General features: G+C 38.4%; 1 protein-coding gene across 2 annotated transcripts in view; it reads right to left on the bottom strand.

Moving 5' to 3' along the window:
• Positions 1 to 21,179, bottom strand: part of CTBP1 (C-terminal binding protein 1) — a 256,527-nt gene that overhangs the window by 200,096 nt on the left and 35,252 nt on the right. For both annotated transcript variants that reach the window (XM_009648865.2, XM_035888637.1), the window contains exon 2: positions 4,222 to 4,382. In XM_009648865.2, coding sequence (XP_009647160.1) covers positions 4,222 to 4,279 — 58 coding nt within the window. In that variant the 5' untranslated portion in view covers positions 4,280 to 4,382. The remainder of the gene's footprint in view (positions 1 to 4,221; positions 4,383 to 21,179) is intronic.

The raw sequence follows: 21,179 nt of genomic DNA, 5'->3' as shown, positions 1-21,179 counted from the left end.
TCCAGTATTGCGCTGTAGTTGTTTAATCCCTAATACCTGTGTAAACAAGCAAGAAGAAATACAAGAGGAAACACCCGTCTCCTCCCAGTTCCACTGGTGTCCCTAAGCTCCCTGCTTTAAAGTTTCCTTAAGCTTGGAAACCCACCAAAAGCAGTGGCTGGCTGAGCAGTATATACTATACAGTATAACTTATTTAGAGAAAATTCACTACGTTTGTCAAGCCCGTTCACAGACAATTCAGACGACGCAGAATTTTCTTTGCACTGCAGCCACCTTCTGTTGCCTTCCTACTTCATCTCTTAGCTCCCAGCAAATTCAACAGAGGTCAGACATCCCCAAGGTAACTTCCAAGCAATGGTCAGTAAAACATACACACATTTAATTAAAGATTTCTAGAATATAAGCAAATACACAGCATTGTTTACAGTTTTGTTACAATATAAAGCACAATAACACCTTAATTAGAGATAACAACTTTTCAAAATGCCAAAAACATTTAGAATTTTTCAGATTACCCACAAAATGAACACATTTTATTTTTGCACTGTGACACTTCCAACTGTTCTGCCAAATGTATACTACTATAATTATGCTTTGCAATCACCAGCATCACCGGAGAGGGGGACAAAGAACAATATAATCAGTAACTAATTAATCTTTCACATGCCTTGACAGTATTTGTCTTCAAGGGAAGAATCCTAAATGTTATTTTATAAATTGTGAAGGGAGTTTAATATTAGCATCTCAGAGTGCCCAGAATCCCGTCTTTATGCCTAAGTATAATTCACAGCTACTGGTGGAAGTTAGAAACCAGAATGATTTAATATGTTTTTTTCAAGGGACAGACTTCAGTTTCCGTCACCTAAGTAAACTCTAGTTTATAGAACTATATAAACCGGGGTGACAAAGCACATTTTTATACCACCCTTTTGAGATAATACACATAAGAACGTGGCAGACCATTGAAATGTGCAAGATAATACAGCTGCAAACAGCTTCAGGGCTAAAAGCAAATATTCAATTTCATATTTAAGAAATCACTGAAGGGAATCATAGGTACCTCAGAGACAAAATTACTTACTCAGCTACATTAAAAGAGAACTAATTGCTCCCAAAGTAATAGAACTGGGTTTTTTCCCTGCATTGAGTACCAACCGAAATTTAGTAGTACTACTACCATGGTATCATTAACTCACAAGGTAATAGTAAATCCAGTGATGCCTGTTCAATTTGTTGCTTAATTTGCATTACTATAAGCAAGTGTGCAAATTACCTAAAGCCACAGGAAAGCAGTTCAACTCAAATAACATTTTGCATGCAGTGTAATCTAACGTACACAGAGCATTTGTGGCAATCCATTAACTCCACAGAAAAAGCTGTGTGCAACCCTGTGCACATGTTCCTCACACCAGCGTTTCATTTTGAGAATCAGGCCCACACCACTCAGTTTTCAGAAACTGAATTTCAGCTCAGCCCCTCCTCAAACTGGGATAGCAAACAGTAATGAAATGCTGTATGTCACCACCTGAATGACACTGGCATCTCTTTATTGATATAATAATGTATTTATGTCTGCCTAACACAAGTTTTTATGTTAAACAATCCATGAAAAAATACATAGTTAGTAATGGTTAGTAAATCATTGTAGCCTCTTTTTAAGTGGAACTTGTAATAAAAAGAAAATGCATCTTGAAAATAATTCTCTTCAGAGGGAAAAGGTTAAGAGAAGAAAGCTATACATCAGCTGATGAACGAAAAAGCTGACAGAGAAGATAAACCGCCTTTAATAGCTATACAGCTCATTACATTTCCTGAGCTTTGTAAAACACTGCATATTTCTAAAATAGAAAATATTTAGGTTGTGTTATGGAAGGTACATATATCAGAGAACAACTCTGCATATTTAATTTTTAAATTAATTTTTTAAACCTGAACAGGCCCACATGTAAGGATAAGCCTTTTTGAAACAAATCAATCCCCTATTTTTTATTCCACTTGACGCAATTGCAAGGGTAGCAATTTAAAAACAGCAGCCAGAGATTTGTTTACAAACCTCAAAGAACATTTGGACATGTGAACACACAGACTCTGAAGAGGAGAACACAGCTCGGACATTTCAAAGAGCCAAATTGGATTCCTGTAACCATAAAACTTCAAGCGTTTTTCCATATCCATTGTTTTGCCCCTCTCCTCTTGATCATTTTCTGCCTGGTCTTCCCACTCTATTTTTCCAGCACAGCTATTTGTCTAGCACATGGTAAATGGGATTAGGAAGCAGAGGTGGCTAAAAAAAAAAAATCGCACAGATTTTACCGGCAGGATGCAGAGAATTGTGCAGGGCTGGGAAAAACAAGCCAGACAAAAGGCGCTGATTGAACAGCATCGCTAGATGTGAACACACAGCCTGGGGGAAGCCACTATTTTAAACAGTCCTAGTGGCTACTGGCCTGTCACCTCTGTCCCTCCCACATCATCACAGACTATTTTCCTCTTAAGTTGTCCCCTTGATCAAGTCTTGATCGAGTCTGAAATCCCATGAAGCGGGTTGAGCTGATCTAACTGCCAGATGCCATCAAAAGGGACAGGTTTCTCCATCCTCCTCACAATTTGCCAATTCAGTTCACTAACACGGGCCAAAAAAAATAAAGATAAAAAATTGAGCGCTCTGTCAAGTTAACATTCTGCATTTTTTTTTATTGAGGGGTCAGATACAGAGATTCTAGGATAAGGACCTTGAGACCTAAAACCCTGAAGCTGAGAACAGAGAAGAGAGAAAAGAGGACCTATGCACTGCACCAGCACACCCTTAGGTAATTTCCAGCTGATGCGATTGCAGAGCTGCCCGGAAAGAGGAGCAGCCTTCCCAAATTCCCCATCCACAGCAGCCAGTTCCCCATTTCTTTAAGCAGGAATTAGTCTCCAGTGAGCAGATTCAACCGACTGCCTGGCCAACCAGTCTAGGTGGGACATGAGAACAGTTCGGACCTGGCAATCAAGGGCGGGCTTGGCCGGTTTTAGAAGAGACTAACAGGGAGATTAATCATCTAAACCAACTGTGGAGCTGCACCCTTTGACACTTGGATGAAACATCTCTTTCTCTGGTTACACCAGGGTAAATGGTACCAGCACCCCTCTTTGATCCTTTCCAACTGCCCCCTTCAACACAACTGCTTTGTCAGCTCAACGGTGACCCGGACTAACGAATTTACAGAAAATATACCAACAAGAAAGTTTATTTTTAGTATGAGTCATCTTCTCAATCTAGCTCATTACACAGTTACACTCATATCGGCACAAAGAAAGGGAAAAAGAACAAGGACAGAAATCAGCTGCCAGGGACTGCTTACACCAACACAACTGCTAGAAGAAAGTCTCAAGACCAAGGCGTGGAGGAGCAAATGTTTCAACGGCAGTTCGCCACTTCAGTATTAGACACGATGCAGAGAGACCATGTGCCCAGAAGTCTGTACACTTTCTCCCACTAGATCAAAATGGGTTAGTAAGGAAATTAACTACTCCCTTGCCTTGTAAGGAGAAGCTAACCTTTTAATATAAAAATTCATTTAGCCCAAATCATTCATATATATTCTTTAAAACAGTACACCTTATCCCTTGACCTGCTTTCACAGCAACTCTAAAAGGAAATGAGTCAAGAATACTAGGAATGTATGACTCCGTCATTTGTGACTTAAGGTAAACGACTGACCCAAATGATTACACTCCTGTCACTAGAGTTCAGGAAGCTTTTATTAATACTCATTAAAGTTTGGGGGCCTTCTGGGATTTTTTGTTTGTTTGTTTATTTTCATTTTATTTTCTAATTCCTTTCTAGGATCAGATATAGGCTGTTGAATCAATCTATATGAAGCATGCCGGTAGAGAAAGGCTCTAGAGAGCAGTATGTAGTCATCTTACCCTTTTGCAATTGCTATTTTATGTAAAGCCACAATCTCTCACAACATTTGGGTAGAATATTGTAAAATACTAAGATGAAAGCAAACTTAACTATAGAATAGCACAGACTTCACACAGTAGTTGCTTTTATTTTACTAGATCTGTTTTCACCCAAAGCCAGCATTTGTGCACAGTTAATACAATCCCAACAGGAACTGCAACACAACTAAAATACCCTGAATGACCAAAAGATTTCCAGTCTCCAGAAATATCAGTAATCCATGAAATTAATTGACGCAGTTAACATTAGAAATCAAGATGTCTAACCTTCAAATATGCGATCCAGACGTTGCCGCTTCACTTTGTGTTTGTCCATTAGAGACATAAGAGTGGAAGCTCAAAGAACGTCTCCACACAGCTTGGTGATGGTCTTCTCAAGCCAGCCACAAGTCAGAAATGCTTACTGTCTTTTGGAAACTTAATTTCACCTGTGAACAGAAAAATAAACTTCTTAAAACTTCACAATACAGATATTTTTCCACCTCTTTCCAGAAATTAAGAAAAATCACAAAGTTCTTAAGTCACATTAGGCAACCTGATCTTTCACAAGAAACCGTTTTCTGAACACTTGAAGATGCAAGCACACAGCACAGGTCAAACAAGCCAGTATAAGAAATGCTCCAAGAGGGCTGCTGTTTTCTGCCTTTTGACTCTCAAATGCTTTTGCCCCCTTCCACTGAACACGCAGTCAGCTAAGGCAGATGTCTTGGGCAGGCACAGGTACACGCTTCCTATAATATGACAGAAATGTGGCCACCTGGAATGAAACAGTAAAGCCATACGTATCCTTTTGCATCATAGAATCATAGAATGGGTTGCGTTGGAAGGGACCTTTAGAGGTGATCTAGTCCAACCCCCATGCAGCTAGCAGGGACACCGCTAACTAGATCAGGTTGCTCAGAGCTCGATCCCAACGCAGTCACGGAGAAAACACTCTTTTTCATTCTCAACTGTTAAGCTTTCAATGATAAAGTAAAACCAGAGATTGATACTTGGAAATTGAAGGAAACAATTCGAGGGGCCCAGACCCGAGGAATGCATCACGGTGACAACGCAGAACGCCAACATCTATATCAACCAAATGGCATTTAAAGCGGGTGTATGCATGACTAGGCAAGCTCTTTGGCAGCAAATACAACGGAGCACTTTTCAGATACCGTGTAGCTGGGCAAGACAGCATAAGGGTATTGCAACAGGCAGCCTGCATTTTAAGCCAAACCACTGAGAAGCAGGAAGGGGGGATGGGGAGAGAGATGAAAAAAATCCCTCAACAAGAATCTAATCAAAGCAGTAGATTACAAAATGCACACAAACAAGCAGGCAGGGTAAAGCGAAGTATGCAGATCCTCTAAAAAGCATAATCAGAGCCCCACTTTTTTATTCTCCTTTAAGTATCTCAATAGACTTTAGAACCGAACTCGGAGGCCGCTGTGTTACAAGCACAGCGCACCGTACAACGAGCCAAAACATCCACTTCCCCGTTTCCTTTTATTCCTGCCCAAGAGCTCTCAGCATCAGTGGATACCATCCAATGGCCTTACAAGTGACCCAACCTAGAAATCTGCTTGTTTCTTTCCAGAGACAAAACTTTTCTAAAACCAAACATAGGCGCATTTCATCAACATATTATGAAGATTCGTGCACTCTGAGCAAAAGGATAAAGACAAATATTTTGAATATCAAGAACTGCACATTTGCATTAAAATCGGTATTTTTGCCAGCACTACCCTGCCTGGTACATTTGGACTTTTAACAAAGTTCCCTTCTTTGTGTTTATTTTCATTTAAAAGTTGAGTTAATGTGCAATATTCATCATGCTTTTAACACTTCATTCAGCCTCCTCCTCCTCTTCACTTTCCCTCCACACCTCTTTTTCTTTATCAACTTCAAGATTCTTCTGCTGCTTTGCATAATGTCTGATTCCAGCTGAATACAACATCCCACCGTGCGCGGGAGAAGAAAAATTTAAGAGGAATGCAGAAGCCCGGTTTTTTGTCTTTAAAAAAAACCAAAAAGAATGTTGCCATTTTAAAATTTTCTATTAGATTTCCCAACATTGATTATTCTTACAAAAGACAACATTCTTCAGTATTGAATGCGGCTCTGTTATAAGACTGCACAAGCATTACATCAAATCTAACATGCATTTTAAAACCTTAAAAACTACCTATACAGCCACCTGCCTTTCCTTAAGCCAACACCCCACACTTGTATACAGGATCAGTCCTAAACTAGTCTTTCATTTATTTACTTATCACTTCTGTTTTATAATCTACTTCCTTCAATGGTCGCATAGAAAGATCTAGAGGATAAGAAACAGAAACCAGAATATAATGAACATCTTAAATACCAGTGTTGGTTTAAATTTTTATAGCTTATTTAATTTCCTGTCTTGTAGAAACATATATGCCTGCTGGCCTCCTTGTGCTGTTTTGTTTATTCATTCAGCAAAAGATTTTTCCACTGTAGTCATTCTATGTACAAAGCTGGATGACAGCTGTAAAAAACAGACCATCTGTAACTATTGACCTACCACTGAAAGTGTCACTAGATGTTTTCTGTCTACAGCAGCTTCAAAGTGTACCATATAAATCAAGTAGGTTTTTTCTAAAAGAAAGAACATTTTAAAATTATTTTTCTTCATATTAAGTTGTCATAAGTTTCAAAAAACCATTTTTGAGAAAAAAATAAATTAACATGTTAACACAGTTCTAAATTTAGCCCTCATACAGCTTTATTATACTTCATGTTCTAACACAAAGAGAAGATGATGATATGGGAAGCGTTTCTCAGCAAAACAAAAGCCTTATAATTATGGGAGCATTAGTTACTGCAATTACTAAACCACAACATGAATAATTGTATTTGAGAAATTCACTAAAAATACAAGCACACTGCCTAATGAATTAAAAATCAGAACACAAAATACCAAATAGTATTTAAGAGCAGAGTTCTGTAGTTCAATATTTTAAGATGAAGTGAGAATCCAAGTGATTTAAGACTATACACCGCTTATCATACGTCACATATTGGCTACAAAGCCACTGAGATACCACCGATGTACAGGAGTCTCAAGCAGTACAGATTTTAGATTTAGGGATACACTCTTGAAAAGAATATTAGAGTTTTTTCTTTCAGCTAAACAGATGATTCCAGTGTTTGAAAATATATTAAAGATAATATGCCTCTAGGTATTGCAACCTGAAGCATTTAGCTCTTTCTTGAGAAAGGAAGAACACTTTACTCTTTCTGAGACTTCAAGATAAAAGGAAAAGGGAATCTCCAACATTTTTATAGAGGAGTGAGCAAATCCTACAGGCTAAACCAGGAATGCTAAGTAAATAAGTCAACTTTGATTTCAGTTTTCAAAGCAGATAATGTTGGTAATGGAGTAAAGGCAAAACATAAGCTGCGAGTGAGAAGATCTGAAGCAAGGCCCATTCAAAACCCACGACCTTCTCTCCAGAGAAAGAGGATGAAAAGGATGTGAACTAAGAAATCAAAATCTTTCAAAAAGGCAAACCAGTAGGCCAATTATACACATACCTGTAGGTCAAGATAAAGTCCAAATTACTAGGGAAGAGCTCCCATCAAACCCGAAAGGTTGCAGTGTGCAGTGCAGGACCATTTCCCTTTGCATCAGTCTAATGGGAGAATTTTGCATGGACCAGATCATGTTTCTACTAAATTTGAACAGGTGGGGAAAGTCTGCCAGAAAAATTGTAAAGTGTATCATGCACAACCTCTAATTAGTTAGCCTATTCACAAAAATATTCAGAGTATAAACTCCTCTGAGCGCAGAATTTTACCTATACAGCTAGGAACAGCAGAAGGCTGATTTCTACCTTTGCCTTGCTGTCAGCTCCCATTGCGTGAAAGGAAATCAGATGTCCCAAATGAGATGACGGAGCATAAGAAATGCACAACAGAAATTAAATTCACGGAACAGACTGATGGGTCATTAACAGATCAAGAATAAGGTCATGAAGTTTCACATTATCCTTAGGAATCTCAATCTTCATTTAATGTAACCATTCTAATATATGCTCTTTGGTCTGAAACTACATTGAGTTACTGAAATATTTTTTCTTTCTACTATCGACTTTCAAAAGGTATAAAATAAGGGTATCGTAAGAAAAACTGTAAGTAACTTTATATCCCATATTCCACTGCCATCAGTTTTTGATGACTTAAATTCAATAAATTTCTCTCCTCCCCACCCAAATCGATAAGATCTCTATTTTCCATGACACCTCACAAGCCTTAGAACATCAATTCTGCAGAGCCCTGGAAGCAGTAAGTAAAGATAATGAAAATGTTGTTCCTCTTGTTATAAATATTTTAATTATCCTAAATAAGTATACATTTTGGGGTAACTGCTTGTTTCAGATAGTAAACAGATCATCTGGTCCAACCCTCCTGCCATGGGCAGGGACATCTCTCACTAGATCAGGTTGCTCAAAGTCCCATCCAACCTGACCTTGAACACTTCCAGGAATGGAGCATCCACAACTTCTCTGGGTGACTGCTGCAGTCTCTGACCACCCTTACCATAAAAAATTTCTTCCTTATATCCAAGTCAACCACACCTAAGATTTCATGGCAAGTCACAGTAATCGGTGCACTGGATGGTGTGCTCAGCGCAACCAAGGCTGCAATGAGTATTGTTGCAACTGTGTGTCCACTCATGTGAATACCTTCACATTTGTCCACCTGAACAGGTGAGAAACAACAGAGTTTGGGGTTGGTTTGTTGTTTTTTTTTTTTCCTTTCTCTTCCCCTCTCCCACAGATGTTTGAGTATCTCTTCAAGTGAAATGACCAGGACTCACAGGATGCACACCAGCTTCCCAGCTGGATGTCAGATATTCCTAGTACCTGAGATATTCTGTGCCACAACTGGTTCCCCAGCTTGTGCAGCTAAAAGCAGAGCGCCAGAGTACAAATTTAAGCCACACACTCAGGAGTACTGAAATCCATTTTATGGACTTGACTCTTCCCAAAGCATGAAGCAGTAAGCTCTTCTGCAAACCTAACTCAATGCACAACCCACAAAGAAGAATTACTTACTTTACAACTATTGATGTTTCTTAGAAACTTAAGTTTCAGGGTTTCCCCTTTTTTGGGAAAAGGACAGGCTGGTATATGCTGAAGACAACTTAAGACTGTAAGAAAGCTATTACTGAGAAATAGAAATTTATCTAAATTTCAAAATATTTCTCTAGTACAAAACAACATGTCTTCTGTTTGGCAAAAGAGAGGATAGTATCAAGTTGATAAACAGCAGAAAGTAAAACGACATGTAAAAACACTAAGTCAGAGAAATTTGTTTACTGTTCAAATGAAAGCAAAGACGCATTTACATAGTAAAGAAGTCAACTTTCTGAGGCCATGGCAAGAGATGGGCTCTAACTCCGAGAAAGGGAAAAATAAAGCTGATGATGTACCAGAGAAACATGCAACTTATAAAAGCTCTACAATTTGTAGCTGAACATTTCTGGTGTCAGTAGCAGCAGCATTGGTTCTATATAAAACAAAAATTTTGAATCAGAGGAAGGGTGGTTCATAGTGGGAGTTAGGTGATACATATGGCTCACTGAAGTTACAGTGTACTACACATAAACATAGAACATAACTTTTTAAGATTAATACACGAACTCATTTTTTTTTTCTTTCTAAAGTTCAAAAGGATTATTCACAGTACTTATCACTAAGAGTCTGAAAAATGCCCAATTAAAAATATGGAGGAACCTCAAGTAGGAGGATGAGAAAAAGAGGATGAAGACTTTTGTTTGCATCTTTCTTCAAAATGCAGCAATAGTAAGACTGCTACAACAACACCGCAACATCCTATTCCAAAGTTCTGCAGGACAGCATTTGTTCTCATATTTTATTTCATTCTCCTATCCTTTTCTGGAGATACTGTGACTTACACTAAAAATGTCTGCAGTATAAAACCATCACATCACTTTCGCTGTACTCAAAACTACTCTTGCAAAGATTTAAACTACATTTAAAAATGTGCAGCCCAAAGACCAGAACAAAACGAGATTAATTGCCAGAAGAAAAAGTATTAGGTCAGACTTTCTGTGCAAAAATTGAAGTTATTCCATCTTGTCTTCCAAAAATTAATACTGAATTAAGAAGAAAATATATCATTATATTTTCCTGTCAGACAATTTATCTTGCCATTAAGTGTGGTTAAGCCACTTTGCCTTACCATTAGATGTCAGTACAGTGTAAGAGAAACTGTACAAGGAGCTTCAAGATCAATAAATTCATCACAAAAGTGAAGCGATTACTGAATTAGATGCCCAAAAGAATGTTAGACACTATTCAGAAAAGGACTAAAACCCCAAACATAATGGCATTACCTAAATCCAAGATGCTCCCATCTCAAAAAAGATGAAGAACTAGAAAAAGTGTCAGGACAGGCAGCAAGTACGGTCCAAGGCATGGAATAGCTTGCTGAAAAAGGAGAAAAAGAAACGCACTGGTACTCCCCAGCCTGAAGACACAACTGAGGGGAACACGACAAATGCATATAAAATATGCACCATGTCTCAATTCAGTGTCTACAGAACACACAGTGAAATAGCAGGCCAGCATATTAAAAACAACAGGAAGCATTATCATTGACTATGTAATTAAATTGTAAAATCTGGTGTCACAGGTATCGTGGATGCCAAAACTAAGTGGTCCTTAAAAAGCATTAGGCAAGTTTATGGAAAACCCATCAGTGGTCACTGATAAGAATGGCCATGATGCAAACCCAGGTCAGAAACCCATAAGCAGGTAAATGCCAAAGGCAAGAAAAATGTCAGTGCATGCTTGTTTTGTTCTCATACGTAGCAATTGCTGCACTATGTTATGCTGACCAAATGTCCATTTAGCTCAGCATCCAACAGTTGTCGTGATGGGAGATGCTTCACGAAGAGCAAGAGCAGAACAAACATGATACTTCCCTTAAACATCTATTAGTGGTCACTTCTGGAGACAAGACAGAGACCTGCAGTCCCTTCTGACATATGGGCACACCTTACATTCTCAGGAAATGCAGAGACATACTACAAAAATTGACTGGCCCAGCCATGCAGAAAGCGAGGTCCAACAGCTCACAAGGATGCACAAAAAACATCTTAAGACAAAACTGAAACAAGTTAGTACTATTATGCCTAAAAGATGCTGCTGCAATCATCAAACTGACAGTCTCTCCTAGACTAAGAGACACCTTGAAAATCATCGTAATGAAACTTTAAACTGCCAGTGATAAACTCCACCATAGCACACAGTAAGCTTTTCCAACAACAAGTGTCCTTTATTACTGGCTGGTTTTGCTTAATTACCAGTTTAGCTTAAACTTTCAGTCATTGGATTTTCTTTCAGCTTTGCCAGGTAGACGGAAGAACTCCCCAAGGTTCTTTGCACAGGTACCTCTTAGGTATCACCAAGCCGTCCCTTGATCTACTTGCAGAAGAGACCAAGCTCCTTGATACTCTCCTAGAAAGCCGTGTTTCTCATCCTAAGTCATGTCAAACCTTTGCATCCTTAAATTCAGTAGTAAGTCACCGAAGCACCCATCTGCGAGTGCTAAAACAAGACAAAGCCTTGCAGGAGCAGTTACAGCAATGTCCAGTGCAGCAGAACCTTCACCGCCTTCCTTCACAGTCCTCGGATGCATTCTGGGACCACACCTAACATGAAAAGACTTCCCCAGTGCAAACAAAGCTGCTTCATTTTTAGGACAGGGTTCTCTGCCCTGTGAGTACAGCCGACAGTCTCTCATTCTGTATTTAGGACCTAAAATTTGAACACAATTTGATAGAGTACAGCTTATCAAAGCACACTTGATGGCTCTGCAGCACTTCCATCTCTTTTTTTCATTGCATTAGCAGTTTTTATTATATTTATCAGGTTTTTTCCTGTTGATAAAAATGTTCAAAATAAGGCCAAGGATGTCCCTTGTCAGCATGCCATTAGAAACAAAGCTTGTGGGGTTTCGACCTATCGTCCACTATTTTTTAATACTGTGAATAACTTTTTTATACTATTCTATGTTTTTAGTCAAATTACTTTAGTACCAAATAAGATGTCTTGCAAAATATAATATAATATTTCAATAATCATAAGCCCTTATTTTTATGGCACAAGACCATAAAATGGCCTTTGTGACAGAGAATGTGATGAAAATAGTAGAAAAGGTTCTGTTACTATAAGCTTTTTATGAGATATTTGACTTCAGGTTTTTTTCCCAAAGCTTTTTTTCCCCCTTAGTAGCATTCTCTCAATTATAATCTGTCCACAAGCCAAAAATTACTCGCTCCTGAAAATGTATTATTGCAGATGTGTATGACTACAGACAGATGGGAAGCACCTCTGCGAACTCAGATTTCTAGGTCATGAATAAAACTTCATTCAGAAGCTCAAACTATGATTAGAAAATCATTAAAGGCTACCTACCCAAGACACCTACATTTTAAGTAAAATTAAAAAGATACCCTTATTGTCAGAAATTGAGCAATATTACAGCTATGCGTCTCAAACTATTTCTAAAAACTTAATTTCAGGTATTCAGCACGAGCTTCTTCAGAGAGACTGGCACCGTGACAAGCCTCAATCTTACTCACGAATGCAGAATCACAGAATTGCAAGGGTTGGAAGGGACCTCAGGAGATCATCGAGTCCAACCCCCTGCTAAAACAGGGTCACCTAGAGCAGGTTGCACAGGACATTGTCCAGAGAAGGAGACTCCACAGCCCCCCTGGGCAGCCTGTTCCAGTGCTCTGTCACCCTCAAAGTAAAGAAGTTCTTCCACATATTCAACTGAAACCTCTTCTGCTTCAGTTTGTGCCCATTGCCCCTTGTCCTGTACAGATTTAAAAGAAATGAAAATGAAGAGACCAGTGTGGACGTTCTCGGATTATGAATCCGATTCACTCACACGTTGAATTCCTGGCTTTGCCCCTTAATCTCAGACCCGAGATGTACAACCTGGCAGTGCATTCTTCATTTCATCCACCGCTGGTTTGGTTTGTAAAGCAACACAGACATACCCCAGCGCACAGGGAGGCTGCGATCCCTACTGTTTTACAAAGTACTTTAAAACTCCCAAATGAAAAGCATTTAAAAATGTCAAATAAGTGGGTTGTTAGATCAGCGTTAAAGTAATCACTTCTGTATTTTGTGAAGTCTGAAATGAAAGAAAATTACATTGAAAGAAGATCAATCTCCACTCTTTTTTTTTTTTGAGCAGGCTGAAGAGCTGAAAGCCTCCCTCCCTTTTGGAGGGTTGGATGCAAGAGACAGTAACCGTGTAAATGAATGAAACAAAATCTTAGGGATTTTGGGAGACAACAGCAGTGAAGCTGAATCGCCTCTACAGAAAATAATCTAAACCACAACATTTTCATTATTTGAATCAGAAACTCAAAATTAAGAATATGTATTTAATATTTTAATGCACCTGAGAAGGCATAACAGGATGCAGAGAATTAGTCATTGCTCAAAACAACAAAAAGGCTAATGCCTCGGTTAATGAATTCCCTAGGAAAGGAAACAATTACTGGCGCATTTCACAAATCTCCATTGCTAGAAAGGATTCAAACCAGCAAGGACAAAAGACTACTTTTAACCTTTTATTGATTTATTGCCCCCTTAATTTTTTTTTTCTCTAAGACAGACACAAACCTACATCAAAATGCCAGGCACACAGACTGTGTGCGTACTCCACATCTGAAACTGGTTCCTCTGCCACAGATCTACTACTAGAAGTAGCCCATGGGTGTCCAAAAACCTGTGCTTTATGGATTAGAACTACTGATTAAAATAACATAGGCTTGTTCAGTGGAAAAGAAGGAGCGGGGGAAAAGCAAGAAGCTATACTCTGAAAGCGGGTTTAGGTTAACATTTAGGTTAAGAAGTTAGTAAAGGCTAATTAAGGTTAGGAAAAGAACTGTGGGACCTGTGTTGGTTTTTTCCCTGCACCAAAAACCCTACTATGTTGTATATGTGCATACGTGCTGCTGAAAGCACGTTAGGTACTGGGAAAGCATTTTTTGAGATTGAATACTTTACACTTGAACAGTAAACTGCTTGGGGAACATTTAAATATTACGATTGCACCTCAGTTCTTCAAAACTGCTTTTATACCTAAGGAAGTATTTTTAGTGAAATAACCTTATTCATATTAGGCAAACATAGCATCAGTATCATAACAGTAGGCTTTTTATACTGTTTACAAACCTTAGAATATAAATTTTCTTCATACAAAACACGAGCATCTCATATTTTCAAAATGTGCAGTACTACAGCACTATACCCAATACACCTGATATCCTTCATGTAAGGCATTTTTAAGACAAGTAATTATAAATTCATCTTGTAATGCTTTGTGTTAATTACAATACGTATTATAGAGTCAAAGAATAGAAGTTTAACTATTTAACGAAGTAACTACTGCAGATATTACAGTTTTTCCTCAATTACTAGAAAAAAGAAAAAGAAAAAGAAAAAAAAAAAAGACAGTTTGCATGGTTAGGCTTCCAGAGACTCTGTTTCCAGTTATGCTGTGGTAGGAAAAAGAAAATACCAAGGGTAAAGCCTTGCCACGATAGCTTCTACTCTTAAGACTATGGCAATTCATTACAGTCAGAGTAAAAGATTCCTGGTCTGGGTGGACCATTGCTTACTTAGGTGTCCTGGTAAAACTACATTTTTTAGTAGCACAGAAATTACAAATGTTTTTTTAAGAAATTGTACATAGCCATACATAAATTACATGTGTATTTTTTTCTTAAAATGGAGTCCAAATGCTGGACCATTGCCTTCTCCCAGTTTAATGAGAAAAGACAATTGCCACCACCTAAAAATAGTAAAATGGTAAATATCGCATGCATTTACTCTGCATTTCCCAGGAATTAATTTTAAAAAGATACTGAATTGTGTAAGTTATACATGATCATTAATAACATTTAGCAATAGCTTTTCTACATTTCTTCAACAATTCTGATATCAGCAGAATTATACATCTGGTATATAAGTCTTTTAGAAGTTCCTGAGGTCAGAAAAGAATTTCTTTAATAAGCAGGCATAGCTACTTTAAGAATAATTTTTTTTCAAGTGTAACATTAAATATTGCCAAAATTATTTCCCTCCTTACTAAGCAGGTAAGGACGATAAAACAAGATAAGACAAGAGACCAAACAAGTGACAAGTTCCATTTACTTCAAAGGTTTTAACCTCTGCATTTTAACTTAAGCCACCTTGGTCAAACTTTGCACCTTTACCTAGTCTTGCAAACCACAGAATGGTTTGGGTTGGAAGGGACCTTTAAAGATCATCTACTTCCAATACCAATGCCATGGGCAGGGACATCTTTCACTGGATCAGGTTGCTCAAAGCCCCATCCAACATGATCTCGAACATTTCCAATGATGGAGAATCCATGGATGCACGTGCACAACACAGTGTTACATCTTACAGATCAATCAGCTTGCGAGTGCTGTGAAGTGTAGCTATAAAAAAGAAGCTATCAGAATACTTACTTGGCAAAACACAAAATACTACTGAATTTCACAAAAATACCTAAAAGTATAATTACCGGATTATTTCCCACAGCAGCTCCCTTACCACCAGGCTCCTGCAAACAGCCATCTAGCCTCGAAGGCATCACTGACCATCCTCCCGCAATCACAACTTTCATACTCAGCTAGAGAAACTCTTTGATCAGTAATTCACAATTGACACATTGGGGTGTCAATCTACATCTCCCAACATGACATTTCATTATGAAATTTCCAGCCAACTACACTCCCATCTCAATCACAGTAATATAGAGCATTTTTACGCACCTTGCTAAATTCTATAAGCAATCTCCATCGCAATTACAGGAATTGCTTACGTAGAAGATTAATGTTAGTGGCTAGGATATAGTATCCTTTAACGCAATTAAGTGTGGGGAAACAAAGAATTAAAAGTACAATCAGATAGTCTCATGCATCTGAGTGACTGACAATTGTATATGATATATTATAATCAACACTAGCATACACTACTCCTTTTCCAAATTGATTATTTTTTGTCTATATTCAGCATTTAAGCTTACCTGCTCTTCCTTTTACTCAGTAGTGGGAAGGCAGAGGAGAGAACCAGAGTCACTACCGGCTGCTTCACTGTGGAGTTCTGCAAAATTTGCTCTTCACAGAGATACAGGGGGTTTTAATTGGGTTTTCCTTCTTCTGTTCACACCCAGTGGTGAGATGTAGCCTCTCTCAAGAGAAAGGATCTTAAAAATTTGGGAATCATGTTCTTTATCTCTACATTCAAAAGCCACATTCAAGAGCTCTCAAATGTCACAGAGCAGCAGCTTGCTTGGTTTTCGAGATGAACTTCAATACAAAACCACTTTACTGTAAAAGAATTTTGAAATTTGAAGAAAGGGACAAACAGGCAGTTATGTTTTTGTCCACCAAAATCACTCAGTAGGCGTCAAAAATCTTAGAAAGCTTCTTCATGCTCATGTCAGGATGCAAGATCCCTACATTATGTATACCAAAAAGCTGGCATAGGAAGTCAGTCCCAACACCACAAGCTGTTTTAGTTTATTCCAAAAAGGTTTTAGTGCAACTACATCCATCACAGTATCTCAGCATCTTTCTGCAATATAACTGATGTAACTATAAATATTATAAATATTCACAGTTTATTCTCTCTCGTATCTGGGAAGAGAGTTGTATATGGAGCCTGCCATTTTTAATTTCCTTATTTGAACATATACGCTGGTTTGTATCTTGTTACAGAAGAAAGACCAAGCAAGGAGTGCACCTGGCGGCTACTCTGGAAAGTGGTAAGACCGTAATAGTCTTTAATGGAAATTAATTTCAGTCCTACACTACACAAAGAAATAAAATTTCCAGTCCATATTAACTTGAAGATTAATTGATTAATTAGAATGAACCTGTTACTGAAGAGGGCAGGTTTTATCTAAGTTTTGAACTACCTCAAGTTCATAACATTTTACATCCCAAAAATAAAGCAAACCCCCTGAATCTAATATTCTCTCAAACTAAGTAGGGACTTTTAGAAAAGATGTAAAATGACTGAAAGCTAGACAACATAGTTTGCATTTCTCAAGAAATGTGTTCCCTAGTTGTGGATGAAAGGCAAGGATGCGAGACAAGAGAAGTAGCATTGCACATTGTATGCAGCGCCCAAGCCGCTAGCTCACATCCTCGAACCTTCTAACCAGTTATCAGGCAGATGGCTGTAACTGAAGTAAGAATTATTCCTTATAGGGCTCCTCTTAGCAGAGAGGTGGTGGTGCCATACTGTGTCACTCTATACCAAATACGCTTCTTCAAGGAACTCTTGAACTATTTTAGCGTATTGAGCTCCTGTCAGAAGTGTGACATTTCTTGCCACACTGTCACCAAGAACGAGAGGAGACATCCACTCACCACCCATCAGCAGGTCCCTCAGTAGTACCCTATGCTGCTTTCCAAGGCACATTCTGCCATAACGCTGACTTTAAAAAGTCTAGACAATAATTTACATCAATTAGATGACCTTCCCATTAATGTCTGGTGAACTATGAGCTCTTCCAGTAACGTCAAATGAATGATAATTGGCTGGAATCAGCGTACTTCGAGAGAAAAAAAAAAAACAAAAAAAAAACCAAAACCACACACTACAAAAAAACCAACCAAAAACCAGAGTTTTGCAGTATTGCATCCAGGAGGAAAAACACAGATTTCTTCCACAGATCACTGTGCTACTTTTGATTATCAGTAGTCTAAGTTGCTCATAACTCTTCTGCAGGCCAACAACTCCAAAAACACTACTCATAAAGGGTATTCATCAGATGATCTGCAGGGATAATTGTGCAAAAAAACTGTTCTTGAAATTTGCTTTCACAGCTGGGGAACCCCAGTATTTCACATTTTCCTTATTTTCAGAGCTTCACAACTTGCTGTTCCTCTCTTCTCCTCACTACAACTTTTTCTCCTCCTCTTCCTCAAGATGACTCCCGAACTCTCCACAGGCTATTGCTTACTCTTCCTTGCTCCTTCATGGTTTTTAGCTACAGTACTAGGAGGACAGAGCTCCTCAACCCAGCAGACTGCTTGGATTATCAACTCGGTTCTCCATAAGGAGAAGCAGGAACTGAGTGAAAATCTGTGTCTCCTTTTAAATATGGGAGCCTGTATGGAAGCGGTTACCAACTGCCTCTTCTCCTTCACTTTCATAGCATTAGCATCTCCACTAAAACACTTGGGACCTATTTCGAACCTTAATATTAGAACCTAAATAGCCAGACAATATTGTCCTGTCTTCAGAAAACAAAGGAGACAAAACCCAAAAGCAGCTTTTCTAAATACCAAATTCAAAACAAACTTCAGAGGAGACAATCCCAATGTTCCCTATTAAACAAACACTAGGAGATGCTAGTATTACATTTTTACTAAGAAACAAGACATTTTCCTCCCTAGTCTGCATAGTAATTAATTGTAATGTTCTACAGGAAGAAGGAAAAATTACTTTCTAACTCTGAAAACATATTGTACATTGCATGAAGTGATGACCCATTCTATGTGGGAGAGAGTACCTGCCACCCCTTTATGGAAATCTCCAAGTTGCCTAACCTAACTTTCATGAACTGTCATTTGAGCCAAAATAATCTGAGCATCTCAGATACATGAGAGGTAAACAGCCACCAGACCAAGCGTGAAGAGCATTGCAACAGGAATCCACGGCTGAAGAGTGGTTGCGGCAACTTTACTAAACCAGAGTACAATTAGAACTGCAGCGATGCCAAAAAAAATCCCGTAAGAGATCTCCCGACTCAAAAAAATAACTTTAAATGAAAGATAAAACCATCAGAATAGAGGCTTAGTCCTCAAAGCCCTTCACTGAAATATTCTGCTTTTACCTGCTAGAAGCAAAAAGAAGTGAAGTAACTCAATAAATCCTACAGTGTCAAGAGTCACAATACCACCAAAATTTGAATTTTCTTTTCATTCTTTATCAGAGATGACCGGTACCTTTTTACTGGTGTTCCATAAAGGAACATTAGACAGATTGCCTCACTAACTTTCTCATCATCTTATTTGCTGCAATTAAGAGGTCGGTAATAAAGCATACTTAACTGTAAGCAACAAAAAAAAAAAAAAGTTTTACAAATATATGCAGCTACAACTTTTCCAGTTAGTTGAGCTGCTGAAAAATGATGCAATTCCAGCTTTTCCTCCCCAAAAGTAAGGAATAAATGATATATTGTTCTACTATTTTCTAATGGATTTAGCTTGCCGAATTGTTGAGCACTATTTTAGCACATCTATGCAATTTTATGAAATAATAATTTCATAAAATAAGACATTTCTCACCATTGATATTGTTAAGCTTCTTGTTTCAAACCCATTTTCAGCGTAACTGCTCACATGCCTCTGCCACTTTTCATTCACCTGATCACAACTTTACCTGTACTTTGACCAATTACTATTTTTCATTGAGTGAGGCAACAAAGCAAGTAGCCAACAACATAAGCCTTTGTTTTTAAAACCTTCTTAAAACACACAGACTTAAACCAAAGGCGAACACTGATCTACAACATGACCATAGGATTTTCATATGTAAAGAACCAAGAACGCAGAGCACGTCTTACTGTCTCGTGATAAACACTATGCTCTTTACATTTTAATTTATTGTACATAAAGGAATTTTAAACCAGGTAAAACTATATTTAACTAAATAGTTATGAAATCTGCATATATGGAAAAACATGGGAACTGGGGCACTAATTTCTATCAAGGAGAGGTAAATGTTACCTTGCTTTGACTGCTGGTATTATTTCTCCAGAAGTAGTTCAAAGACTGCCTAGAGAGGATAAAGACCCTGCAACCTTTTCCTGATTTTTTTCAATATAATTGAAGAACAGCACTCCCTATACATAATCAGATTTTAAAATGCAAATGTCTTTTGCTTGAATAAATAACATCAGGAGTTCAACACTCCTAGTCAAGTATATTTGCAATTATATTATAGTTCAAAACCAAATGAAAAACTGTCCTCTGAAAAATCAAGTCTTAAAATAGACCAAAAGTACAACATGTGCTTTTGTTTTATCTGACAGCGCGCATATCTGGATTGCAATTGTTAGCTTCTCTGTGTCAAGATCTAGATGAAAATTATCTGTATAAAGGGAGTAAAATGTCAAATTCTGAATTATCTGACAATTCTACAACAGATGGCCTAAAATATTAGTGATTCAGTTGCTGCTGGCGTTGGGTCAGTTCTTTACTTGTTAATTAAGGACCTTAATTTTGAACTATTATTTCACTATAAAATGCCCACCGGGCAAAAAAAAATTAGAAAACGCATGGCTAAAGATTTTACAAAGCTTGCTGTCCATTTGTGCAAGAATTTCCATTCTGGCTGATTAATAAAATTCCAGGTTGAAAAAAACCCTCCACTCCCAGTTGTTCTAATAAGATCCAGATCTTGCCTTCAGTAAATATTGGCAGTATGCAAGTGCAGAAATGCTCGACCCCATCCATTTTGCCTCGCCATGCAGATACATTTTACAGCTTAAGATCCTCAGATCTAGATTTCTGGCCTCTTTCTCCCAGAGGGCACACTGTGTTTGGGAAGCAAGTCAGAGGGAGGGGTGACAAGAGGCAGCTAATTCTCCTTCGCAGAAGAGATATCCAGAGTCAGTCTTTCTCCACCACAGATTGTAGCTTGTTAGGAGTTCACTCATCGTTTGTATTGCAAAGCTGTTTGTCTTCCTCCTGTCTGCCTGCATGCCAGCGCTGGATCTCCATCTCCTCTTCCCTGTTGCAGCAGAAAAGAGAACATCTGATCTTCTCTAACTTCACCAAGTCTACCACGAGTTGCCCCAAGCTGCTCAGGGCAGCTCTAGGCCACCCAGAATAAGGTCTCTCACCCTCTCCCATCAGCATAGTCCCACATCCTGACTTGGGAAGGGTCCCAAGAGGGAGCTGAAGGATTGCCATGCCACAGACTTCAAAAATACGTTAACGCTGAAGTGGGCTACACCTGAACTGGAATGCACTGGTTATTGCACTGGAATGAAAATGTGGAAAAGTGAAACGCCTGCAAGAAATAAAAATCAGTGCTGCAAGAGTAAAATTGATTAAAACCAAGATCACCCTCCTAAGTTATATCCAAGTTGTCCTATAACTGAGGAAAATCAAATGGCAAGTAGTGGCT

This window comes from Egretta garzetta, unplaced genomic scaffold, assembly GCF_000687185.1.
Source record: "Egretta garzetta isolate BGI_Z169 unplaced genomic scaffold, ASM68718v1 scaffold241, whole genome shotgun sequence".
NCBI lineage: Eukaryota > Metazoa > Chordata > Aves > Pelecaniformes > Ardeidae > Egretta > Egretta garzetta.
The sequence above is the reverse complement of the archived record's forward strand: the minus strand, read 5'-3'. Positions and strand labels throughout refer to the sequence as shown.